Here is a 12,919-nt window from a genome sequence, read left to right as displayed (position 1 = left end):
CCGAAGAGGATGTAACCCAACTGTGGCGTACATCTTATGACTATCTACGAATAGTAGTTAACCCCTTCGCTGCTGCGGACATTCCGCTGCAGCGCTGGGGGGGGCAGGGGGGCAGCGCGGCGGGCCTGTGCTCATGACGGAGCCGCTCCGTCATGAGCCACAGTTGAGCTGTGCTCATGACGGAACGGTTCCGTCATGACTCCGCCCATTTGCGTTGTCGCCCCGCACAGGCGGGGAAACAGCGCCGCGCAGGCGGAGCGGCCGCCGACAGGATTGTCATGACGGAACCGTTCCGTCATGAGCACACGGCAACCGTGGCTCATGACGGAACGGTTCCGTCATGAGCAGGGAAGGGGTTAAACCAGCATCACTCAAAAGAAACCACCTATTTACTACCCATAGAGTGTATTGGTCACCCGCAAAATTAACTAAGATTACTAATAATGTGTATAACTGTGCTAGATGTATGCTACCATCAGCAGACGACATTCACATGTTTATGACCTGTCCCAATATATCTCTATACTGGAATTCAGTACGCAACTTTATCAGGGAAACGATAGAGATTCAGATTACAATTTGTCCTTTGTTCGTTTTTTTTGGTCTATATTTGGAAGGAAATGTGCAGATCCCTTTATGTAATGCAAAATTTTTGTTTTATGTGATCCTGTTGGCCAGACGGGAGATATGTAAGTTATGGAAATCAGGAAACGCACCTTTGTTTAGTGATTGTTTGAGGAATATAATTTATATAAGCGAGTCTGATTTGGCATGTGACCCTATGAGCGAGTTAAGAATATGGGCACCTTTAACAAGATGGAGAAATAAATAAGTGTGAATCCTATGATTATGCCAGTACATGCTGACGACAACACCTTCCTCGCAATGGTGGGAGTATCGAGCAGAGGAGGAGTGTGGCGGACATAGCGGTATGCTCGAGGGATATAACTCTGTTTTTTTTTCCTGGTCAACCAGTTGGTACCCTTATGCGAGACCTTGAGAGATCAGAGGGAACCCTAGCAAGAAAGTTGGCGATATGAGGATAAAAAAAAGAAAAAAAAAATTCAAAGATGTCTTTCTCCTATAGGGTTACCCTATGACTGATGCAGCCCCCGGTGCCCCCCAGGAAAAGAATGAACCCTCCATGGAAATAAAGGAACTAACCCTGAGGTAAGACCACTTTTCATCCAAACTATCTCCTTCTATGCTCTGTTGACCCCCCTACCATGTACAGAGGTAGGATTTATATTGCTGGTCTAGATTAAGCTGGGATTATGTGCAAAGAGTGTGTTTGAAGAAGTGGTTCTTAGTTCCCCAAAATGCCACGATTTAAGCCTTATGGCTTAAATTTAATATAACCTCCTTATTTGTAGAAGCCCGTGCTTGCAAATTTTTATTTTCTCATATTAAAAACAATGCTAATCCAAAATTTCCCATGCAAATATAGGCTCTCAATCCCATCAAGACCCACTTTCATGTCAAATTGTTAAATTTGTTAGCAACTGTTTATTTAAATTAGATTTTTTTTTTTAATAATGATTCAGTGGCTTTGGGGAAGGTAAAATCTTTTCTTATTGAATTGCAGGAGCTCTCAGCCTACTGGCAGATGGGGCTCACTGTCTGACCAAAAGATCTGTAGTGCACTATTGAACACCTGCTAGATCCTGGGAGTTTTCCTTATTTAACTTAAACTCCTGACAGGAGAATGAGACACAAAATGTTACTGATTGGCGTCGACCCACTAAGGAGAATCTCTTTTCATTGGAATAGGATTCATCAAAATCAAGGTCTTTGCTGACGTGCACTTGGTGTGAAATATTATATAACCCATATACTCCTTGATTGTTTATACTTTAAAGAGCTAAAAGCATTGACGGGGTTTATGGATGCTATTCAGAAATCCTAGAAATGTAAATAACTGTGGTATTTATTGCTCCAACTTAGAATTATTACTCTTTGTACCTGTAGAGCCGATGCTTCCTGAATATTTTATTAGTCCATGTGGCTGCTGACCTCACATATGTTTTGAAGGGAATACGACAGAGCACCCAATTTTATGCTGTGATTTTTCTGGCTTTTTAGGACGTTTTTGTCTGTCTATATGGGAATTTATATATATTTACTTGTTATTTCTATAAGATGAATTCTTGGAAATAAATACATTTGAATACTGAAAAAATACTGATGACTGGTCTCCAGTTTTATTGTGGAGAGGTGCTGAGATGTTACTGTGGATATCTGTTGAGCTTTATTAGTCTGATTATGAAGAACCAATTTTGTAGGGAAGCTTTTGTAATTCAGAATAGGTGATGTGGTTCTGGTGTGAATATGGCAATATGCGTGGGTCACTTAAAGCAATTGGGAAGACGTACCTATGCATCATCCAGTCATTGAGAGGTTACAGGGAGCACATGGTGTGATTGTTCTAAGGGCTATTTACCCACTGCAGGAACTAGGGGTCTACTAATGGAATTGCAATATGGGTATTTGCCCCTCTACTGGAATTTGAGAGAAGGGTAATTTTTCACAAAGTAGGATTCTCAACTCCTTCATTCTAGGCTGTCAGAAGCTCAGCATCACCAGATTAGCAGTGAACAAGAGTTGCAGCGCCTTGAGGAACTGCTGAGCGAGGAACGGGACCAACGTTTGGCAGCAGAAGAGGCTCTCTTCACATCAGAAGACCATGTCAGAAGGTAAGATGAGGTTGCACCATCTATTTTTCAAGGATGACATCTGCTTGTTTGATTTCTTGATGAGCACAAAGTATAGGAGTAATGGATATAGTGAAGGATTTCTGGCTTTGGGAGCTAATGTATCGAGTCCTTATTTGATCTCCCGATAAACACAATGTAGGAGCAATGCATACAGTGAATAGGTCAGGAATGCTGACTTTGGGAGATAATGTATCGAGTGCTAATGTTCAAGAATGATCTAGCTCTGCTATCTGTGAGCATGCTGTTGAACTCTGTATGGGGTGGTGTAGAGGTGTAGAAGTGTGGCATGTGGAGGGTGGTGCTTTAAAAGACTGGGGAGGTGGGTGGTATAACAGTGTAGAATGGTGGTTGATGTGATGGTATATTAGTTGTGAAAAATAACTTTGGAACTTAACTTTGGATCTTCGATTTGGGGGCATAGAATGTCTGCTATTTGGAGGTGAATGAGGAGCAATGAATGTGAGAGGTGATATGAGTGCTCGTGCTTTGGGAAGTAGTAGGAAAGATGTCCCTTGAGGATGGTAAATGAGCTTTGGGTTGAGGGTGGCGTAAGAGTGCTTACTCCACAGGATAGTTCATGGTGGCTGGCTGTGTGGGATGATGCAGTAAAGCTGGCTGTGGTAGTATGGTCCTGCATTAGCCGTGGTGAGCTGGTGCAATGAATGAGTACAACATACTTGTTGAATCTGTACTTTTTGTAAATCATACAGGCTGGAGTCTAGTCATTGGGCCCCAACAAACCAGGATCACAGCTTCGATGTTTCTCCCTCTCATGAGCACTCTCTGTTGATTGAACCCTTGGACAGCACTTTCAGCAAGGTGAGGATCATCAAACATTTCTTACTATAGTGCTTCTATATCATACCTCGTGAAGATGATTGCCCCATTCCTATCTCAAGCTTGCTTGTCCCTGAGTCAACCACATTTAGTTTTACTTAGTAATTAGGAAACAATGCTAAGAAATGTGTGATTGTCAACAAAAAGATCTGAGGTCAATACCCTGATTCTTTTGTTAGCGGGAGTAGCAAGACTGGCACAAGATTAGAAGGTGCTGCCCATCCCTGCCTGCTCACCTGCTGCCTCATCTGCTGGTCAAGTGCATGGTCCTCTTACCAAGCCTGGCTCTTTTGGACCCAGCTTCCATTTGATTGACTGAGAATTCACGGCCTATGTCTGCCTTCTCTCTTCTGCTGCATCCTGACTTTGGCTTTGCTGCCTTTCTCTCTTTTTTTGCTTCCTCTTTCTCACTTTTGCCTATTTTAAAATTCATTGTTAATTTCTCCACCTTCACTCTTTTGCTCTGTTTGCCCACTTTCCACTCTATATCACTCTTTAGCATTATTTTCTCACTCTTCACCATTTTCTTACTCTTCACTTATGCTCCATTTTGCCAGTTTTCCACTCTTTCTCAGTCTTTAGCACTCTTGTTTCGCTCTTTCTTGCTTTTTGACCCCGCTTTTCCACTCTTCTTTCACAGTTTTTGTCAGTGCTCTGCCTCTTTCGGCTCCTTTCACTCTCTTTTTAGCCTATTTACTTACCTGTGCTCCTGCACCCTGTTTATCACCACTTTCTCCTGCTGACATTCCCTGCGTGCCTTGCCTACTGAGCCACCCCCCAAGATCCCCCCTCCAAACCATCTTGATGGCAGCCATGCTGGCTGCGCCAAAGGTGTGCTAAAGACTAGCCCATCTGCGCGTATCCTTGCTGTGACCGTGCTCAGCTCCAGGACCCTTCGGTCCCAATCCACCCACCACAGCCCAAAGTGTTACTCTGCCAACGCTCTCCTCAACATGAACCCTGGACACCAGGCCCAGGGATGCCCCACTTGCACCGAAGGTGCCTTCTCCTGCGCCATTTGCTGCTTCTCCTCCACCCCCCAATCTCACACCTTTTGACCTCACCCCAACCCACGTTCTCTGGCTCCAACGCCTACAGCATACCACACACAACCCCTTCACCGCTTGCTGCTTCTCCTGCACCTTCCCACACTGCACTGAATTCATCCTGCACATCCCCCAACCTACATCCCCTGGGCCCTATCATACACTGAACACCCAACTGCCCTCGCAACATACACCCTACCTTCTCCTTCATACTCCCCATCCCCTGCTCACTCACCAAACATGCCATAATAGTTGGGACCTCCTGCCTTGACCTTTGTCCCGACCTACTCTTCCTCAGCAAGATTTGACTCAACTCAGCATCCACTCCAGACATTGTGGTAGCCTCAAACGGTTTCAAGACAAATCAGGCTAGAACAAGCAAAAAGAGAACTCGCAATAGTCTTCAAAGAGAAAATCAACTGCTTCATTCGTCCAGCGGACACCTAGAATACATGGCTTTCAAACTCAGCACCTCAACCAACACCATTTTGGGACAAACACTATTTTACCAGCCCACCAGAGCAAGATCTAGCTTCGGTGCCACTCTCGCAGACCTTATCGTCCCTCTGGCGCTTACAACCAACTCTTTCATTGTACTAGGTGAACTTGACTTTCATCTAGTGGGCCACATTGACCCCTAACACCCCAAACTCCGGGAAGACCTGAGTACATCAGGACTCTTGCACCGAGTCAACAACCCCATTCACACCATCTTGATACCATAGTCGCCGTCTTCACCAACATCATAGTGAACAAGCCCACCCCGCTCTCCTAGACAGACCACTCCCTTGTCTGCTCCAGCCTGAACCTGCCGTACCAACACAGAACTAAACATATCAAAACTTCCCGGTGCCATTTGAACAAGATCCCTGTAGAAATTTGGCCCACCGTGTTTCAGCCACGATACCTGCATCCTAAGACAACCTCACATGCTCTGTCAAGAACTTCAACCTATGGATCACATCCTGCACAGGCTCCCTGGCTCTGCTAAACACGACCTCCACATTCTGCTCCATGCCCCAAGGAAGCTGGTACACAGAAGACCACCAGGTCACCAAGGAAGCTGGTACATTGATGGTAGAATGAACATGGAGTTCACATGAGCTCTTGTCTCCTGCGTGGAAGTGGCGAACAAGATGGAGGTTAGAACTGAGCCTTGCCAGAACAGGGATGTGAATTCGAAAAAAGACATACGACATTCTCTTTAAAGTGGAGCAGACTGCATAAGGATGGGTTGGAAACAGATGGTCTTCCAAAGTGCGAGGTAGCCTGCTGCTCCATTCTTGCTTCCTCATTTCCCCCAGAGGTGGCGTATAGACAAAAATGATGTAGAGGTCAGGTAGGTAATGGCCTCTGGTCCTTTGTGCATGTGTTCTTTTCTCCGAGTCAGTTGTCACCGTGCTCCACCCTCCTTCCTGTTAGAATCTCCAGATCAAAGATATTTGGACTTAGGACATTCTTGGAATGAGGTATTGACCCCTGAAGATAGAGAAATCTAAAAGCAGATCAATACTCTGCAATCCATACTTTAATCTGTTAGTCAGGTAGAAATTCTTGTAGATCAGTGTCTTTGGAGCTTCGCATTGACCAGTGTTCAGGCAGCACCCAGCAGGGGTTTTGGAGAAACATTCTGAGTTCCAGGATGTGTCTTTGGCAGCCAGTCTCCTTCTCAAGTTGGAAAGAGACCTGAGGCTCTGCAACAATTCTGCTAGGAACATTGCTTGCAGAGAGGAGTTATCGCTGCAGCCTAGCTTCCTGGAGGAATACTGAGCTGAGCACTATAGACAGTAACTGTAGTTATAAAGGCAGATCTTCCGTTGTGTTAAGCATGTTTCAGGACATGGGCTGGTGGCAGTGATGGGCACTACAGCAGAGTAGGAATATGATGGCGACCTATGTAGAACCTTGGGTTGGCCTGCTGACCCTGACAAGTCATTTAACTTAATAATAAGCAAAAAAAAAATCTCAAATCATTCCCAGGCTGCACTGCAACTAGAATGGGATCATAGTTGAGTCATGGCAGCTTGTCTAGCTGTGAAAGCCCATCTGCGCCCGTCCACGCCTGGACCACGCCTAGCACCAGGGACCATGGTTCTCGGACTTTCCACCACAATTATGCCAGCACACTCCTCGCCCTCAACCCAGGACACCACACCGCATGCCTCCTATCGTAACCAAAGAAACTCATGGACCTTTCGCCTGCCGGAACTGCAACCATGTCTTCACCCATGCCAACACGCCAGCTCTTCTCACTGCCCAGCCGCCAACAGCGCATTTGACTGGCTCAACTGCATCCTCCTCAACGTGCGATCCCTCCACAGACACGCCGCAGAAATCTGGGACCTCCTCGACGCCACCTATCCCGACATCGCCTTCCTCATGGGAACATTTACAAACCCCAGTTCTTGACCAGTTGTTATCCCCGATGGCTACAAAATCACCAGCAAGTCCCGCACCGACCATCCAGGATGAGGCATCGCCATTGTCCACAAGAAAACCCTCCGACTGACCACGCACTCAAACGACCCAACGACAACCATGGATCATCTACACTTCCACATCCAGACCAACCCCAGACCTCCCTCCGCGGCATCCTTGTCTACAGGCTACTCGACCCCGCCCACTGTTCACCGACATCATCGGAGGCCTCATTTCACCCCAGGGTCTTGCATCCACCAAGTACATCGTACTTGGGGACCTCAACTTCCACCTAGACCAGAACACCGCTTCCCTACTGGAGGTCCTTGCCAAGATGGGACTCAAGCAGCACCAACCCACACAGCCGGACACACTCTCGACCTGTTCTCTCCACCAGCGGGAACATCACCTACAGCCACACCTCCGAGCTCCTCTGGACCGACCACCACTGGGTACATCTCGCCATCACCACACCCATTGTACACCACTGCCCTCATCAGCCCACCTTCCCTTGCCGCAGGTGGAACAAGGCCAGTGAAGAACGTCTCGTTGTCCTCCCAGGCACGACCACCACGCCAACACCAACAGATGTCAGCACCGCAGCTCGCAACCTTCACCGATGGATCTCCAACTGTGCCGACACTCTGGCACCCCTCAAGAAGACACCAGGCAAGCAACATTCCAAGAAACCAGTTGGTTTACTCCCACCCTCCACGAGTCCAGACGCACCTGCGGATGACTCGAGAGGAGATGAAGGAACAACAAAAACCCAGAAACCCACACAACCTTCAAATCTGCCGCCAATGCTCACCCCCTTCTCCTCAAAGCCACAAAGATTACGGTCTTCCGAGACAGAATAAATGCCAACTCACACAACAGCAGAGAACTCTTCGCTATTGTCAAAGAGTTTTCCAGGCCCAACAGCAAGACCACAGACGTCCCACCCTCCCAAGACCTCTGCAACAAACTCTGCACCTTCTTCCACCAGAAGATCAGGCAGACCTATGACAGCTTCGACACCCAGTAGACCACCACTACGCCCACAACCACCACTGCACGCAAACACGTCACACCCCAACAGATCGTGCACAACTGGACTTCGCTCACCATAGACGACACTCTCAAGACCATGAAAAGCATCCATTCCGGAGCCCTATCGGATCCTTGCCCGTACCACATCTTCCACAGAGCAGCCTCCTCCATCGCCCCCCAGCTTCGCCGCACCATCAACTGCTCCATCGAAACCGCCACCTACCCAGATGACTGTAAACACGCCGAAATCAACCCACTGCTGAAGAAACCGTCTGCCGACCTCACTTGCCTCAAAAATTTCAGACCCATATCCCTCCTCCCCTTCCTAGCCAAGGTCAGCGAGAAGGCCATCAATACCCAACTTGCCAAGTTCATCGAAGAGAACCACGTCCTGGACACCTCCGAATCGGTCTTCCGAAGCAACTACAGCACCGAGAATGCACTTCTGGCTGCCACCGACGTCATCCGCTTCCTCCTCGACCGGGGTGAGGATGTAGCCTTACGGCTAGAGCAGTCGACCTCGAAGCTGGGGAACCGGGTTTGAGTCTCGGCAACGATGCTCAACATCCTGTGATTCTGGGCAAATCACTTAATCTCCCCGTGCCTAACAAAAAAAGTGGATGTGTTCATCTGTAACAAAACTGGTGCTCGTGTAAAGCGCTCTGATACCCGATGTTTCGGGTCTAGTTCCCACTGCACCCTATCACGAGACTCCACGACGCCGGCATCCACGACAAGGCAACTGAACCCCTGTTCCTCTCAGAACCTTCAGAGATCAGCTACAGAGTGCCTCAGGGCTCCTCCCTAATCCCCACCCTCTTCAACATCTACATACGCCAACTACACCCAGGTGATCGTCTCCCTCACCAACCAACCCACAACGGAATGAAGGCAGTCGCTACCTGGATGTGAGGCAACTGCTTCATCTAGGAACCCACTCACTCAGCCTGGGACGACTCTTGATGGCCCAACGCGCTAGGAGCCCATCACACCCCCATGGACCATGGACACAACCTAGGCATCATACTGGACTCCTTGCTCTCAATATACCACCAAATCAAAGCGGTATCTTCATCCTGTTTCCACACGCTCTGCCTGCTTCGAAAGACTTTCAGATGGCTCCCAGCAGAATGCAGAAAGACGGACTACAGCAATGCACTCTACGCCAGCATCACCAAGAAGCAGCTCCAGAAACTACAGCATGTCCAAAACTGGTCCTCTACATCCCCCGCCGCAGTTATACGACTCAACACTTCAGACAAATCCACTGGCTCCCAGTCAAAAAAGAATCACCTTGAAACTGACGCTCCTCACACATGCCTACAAAGCTCTCCACAATGCAGGACCAGCATATCTCTACCACAGACTCAACTTCCACACACCCACCAGACTACTCCGCTCCGCCCAACTTGCCCTAGCCTCTGCCCCACGTATCCTCAAGACCAAACCCAGAGGAAGATCCTTCTCCTACTTCGCCTCCAAAACCTGGAACAACCTGTCACTCCACCTCAGGCAGTCCGCAACGTTGACACAGTTCAGGAAGGACCTCAAGACCTGGCACTTCGACTGAACCTCCACACCCAGATGGACCAGCAGAGCCCCCCCCCCCCACTCCCCCCCCCCCCCCCAGCGCCATGAGACCGTCAGCTGCACTTTACAAACACCTGATTGATTGATTGAAAACAGCTCTTCCTGAGTGGAAGATTGTCCAGTCCGGTCTGGCAGGCAAACTTTGAAATGGTCGGGCTGCCCTCTACACTCACCAACTGCCTGAGAATTTGAGTATTTGGCATCCTTGGCTCAAACTATTCAGGGAGACTAGGAAGTAGCAAAATATGTATTTCTGGCTGGCCTAGATACTTCTGATTGCTAGGGGCAAGCAGTAGGCATTAGTGTGATACTCCATCACCGTGTGTGGATGTGATCCACTGGCTTTTCTGGAGATGTGCAGGCATTCTTTATGGAGTGTTTTAATAAAAGCATTGTCACAGTATGTTCCTTGGACTTCTCCACCTCTGCCAGACAGTTACCTCATCAGTTTCTACCCTTCTGAGGCTACTCCAGAGGGTTGGCGTATTGACAATTCTAGGCCCCACTACCCCTCCACAACAACCACACTAGTCCTTTCAGAAATGGGCCTCAAGCAGACATTGTGCAGGTCATGAGGGACACCGTTCTTCTCCGTACCTTCCCTTCAGCGATATCAGCCCCAAAGCCACTTTAGTGTGCCCTTAGAAACGAACAGTCACCCTGTAGGAGGCAAAATCAGACATTTTTTTCACAGGGCAGCAGTCCATCTCATCCGACAGATGGGTCCTCCAGATTGTCTAGCAGGGTTGTTCCCTCCTGTTTCTTTCTGATGCATCACAGCTTTGTCCCACATTAGAGTGGCTTTCAGTGGAGCACCTGTCCATCTTGTTGCAATAGGTGTAAGCTGTACTAGCCAAAGAGGACCTTGAGAGGGTGCGAATCTCAGAAGCAAGTACATGTTTTTACTCCTGCAGTTTTCTTGTGCTGAATAAGGATGTAGGCCTGCATCCTGTTTTAGATCTTCACCCTCTAAATACCTTGCTATGGAAGGACAAATTAAAAATTATCATACTGTTTCAAGTTCTGTCTGGATCCAGCTGACTGCACGGTAGCCATGGACCAGCAGGATTTATACTTTTATGTGCCTGTCCTGTAGTTCCATATATGTTACCAGCGATTCAAGGTCAGCCAGGAGTATTTTCAGTTGGCTGTGCCCCACTTTATACATACCAGAGCCCCCCGGGTGTTCACAAAAGTGATGGCACTGATCGCAGAGCAATTCATGGAGATACCAGTTTCCCCATACGTGATAACTGGCTGATGAAGGTGGGCTCGCCACATTCAGTTGTAACCACCTCCTGATGACGGCGAGCATCCTGACTAAATGACCTGTAGTCACACGTGACTCCTTTGCAAAGACTTCAAATCTATAGGAGCGGTCTTTGACACTGTGCTGTTCAAGGCCTTACTTCCACCTTAGTGAGTATAGGACAGTCAGGCTATTTAACCACTGTTTAATCCTTTGGTCCTGTATCTCGGTCAGAGGAGCTCTGATGCTTCTTTGCCTGTTGGCCTCATGCATCCTGTTTGAACACTCACCAGGTGGCGTATGTGTGCTTTGCAGTGAAGTCTGAAATCTCAGTGGGCCCTTCACCAAAAAACCTGTTGGGTATCATCCAGATTTCGGAGATTGCACAAGATATACAATGGTGGCTGCTCTACCACAACCAGTGGCAGGCCCGTCTAATTTCCCCACCCTCAGCTGACGATGGAGATGGATGCTTCACTGCTGGGTCGGTGAGGTCATCTGGGAGAGGTGGTGATCTGAGAAATCTGGTCTGTGGTGGAAACCCAGCTACATATCAACATGTTGGAGTTGCGGGTCATTAGCATGGCGTTGCAGGTCTTCCTGCCCCGGGTTCCAAGGAAGATCAGAAACGATCAGGCCCTAGCTATCCCAGGGGCTCCAGATTTAGCCAGGAGAGTATGTTGCCTGAAACGTTTGGGCATGTGAGTCTATCCTCCGATCAGGTTACCAGTTCAGGAGGATTTTCTTTCATCACAGCAGGACAGGGTTCTGCACCCGAACTTGGGCAACTTACATCCATAGAGATTAGGCAGCAGCCGTTAACTGGGTTCAATCTGCCACCTAAGATCGTGAATGTCATCCTTGTTGGTAGGCATCCTTCTACAAAGTCTATTTACGTCGGGTGAAGTAACAAATTTGTGGCCTGGTGTGGCGTCTGCAACACAGACCCCTTACAAGCCAAACTGTCAGATGTTTTATCTTTAGCTCACCAAGGTCTTTCAGTGGGCACCAATAACGGTTATTTTTTGTCCCTTTTAGCTTTTTTGCATTTGCTTGACAAACCATCCTTGATTGAATCATCTGTTGTGATGCAGTTTATTGAAGTTTTGACAAACATTTCCTCCCAAACTGTTTCCGATGCCACAGTAGGATCATAATTTGGTCCTGACATTCTTCATGGGTACCCCTATCCTGCCAATGCACAGCTGCTTGTTGCGTCTACTGATTCACAAACCTGACTTCATGATTGTCGCATGAACGCGCACTAGGCTCTCTTGGTGCAGCTACTCTACACCACCTTTTTGTTTAGACAAACTGGTGTTATGTAAAAGGGTGGCATTTTTGCCAAAAACGTATTTTTATGCTGTGTAATCCATCACCCTTCCAAAATTCTTTTCTCTGGCTGACCCCTCAAAAGAGAAGGAGAGACTCCATTGGCTTGACCCCAAAAGAGTCTTAAGTTTTTACATCAATTGCATCAAAGACCATCCGGTGTACAATTAGCTGTTTGTGGGGTTCTCTTGAGCAAAGACAGGTAAGGCAGTGCAGAAAAAGACTTTGTAAATGGGGGTAATTCTCTGCATTGGGCCTGCTACGCATTGGTTAAGAAGCAGTCTCCAGAAACAGAAGGACTGAGGACTCTATCTACTAGAGCTAAGGCTGCTCCCACAGCGATGGCATGCAGAGTGCCTGTTCTTGACATTTGTCAGTCCATGTGTTTGCAAAGCATTAGTACCTTGAGAGCCAGGTCTGACAGGAATGGCATTTTGATCTTTCAGTCTTGTAGGCCCTTTTGGTCTGATTCCACTCCACAGACCCTCCACCTTTAAGGAGATACTGCTGTGGTATCTATTCTACAGGTGAGGAATCTCAGGTTAGAAGACTCCATCAAAAGAATAAGTTACTTACCTTCGGTAACGTTCTTTCAGTTGGATTCTCTAACCGTTGATATGTCATTGCCCTCCAGTCTCCCTTTCTATGGAGTGGCTTCTTTTGTACCATCTAAAAAGATCCCAAATTAGAGATCTACACAC

The 12,919-nt window shown here is 47.8% G+C and overlaps 1 protein-coding gene across 2 annotated transcripts in view; it reads left to right on the top strand.

Annotated features, from left to right (window-relative positions):
* GOLGB1 (golgin B1) overlaps window positions 1-12,919 on the top strand; it is a 315,045-nt gene that overhangs the window by 296,038 nt on the left and 6,088 nt on the right. For both annotated transcript variants that reach the window (XM_085653794.1, XM_085653791.1), the window contains 3 exons: window positions 1,088-1,170; window positions 2,559-2,693; window positions 3,425-3,533. In XM_085653794.1, coding sequence (XP_085509920.1) covers window positions 1,088-1,170; window positions 2,559-2,693; window positions 3,425-3,533 — 327 coding nt within the window. The remainder of the gene's footprint in view (window positions 1-1,087; window positions 1,171-2,558; window positions 2,694-3,424; window positions 3,534-12,919) is intronic.

Source organism: Triturus cristatus, chromosome 4_1 (assembly GCF_964204655.1).
Source record: "Triturus cristatus chromosome 4_1, aTriCri1.1, whole genome shotgun sequence".
In the NCBI taxonomy this organism is placed as follows: Eukaryota; Metazoa; Chordata; class Amphibia; order Caudata; family Salamandridae; genus Triturus; species Triturus cristatus.
Note: the sequence above shows the minus strand (reverse complement) of the source record. Positions and strands in the feature narration are given on the sequence as shown.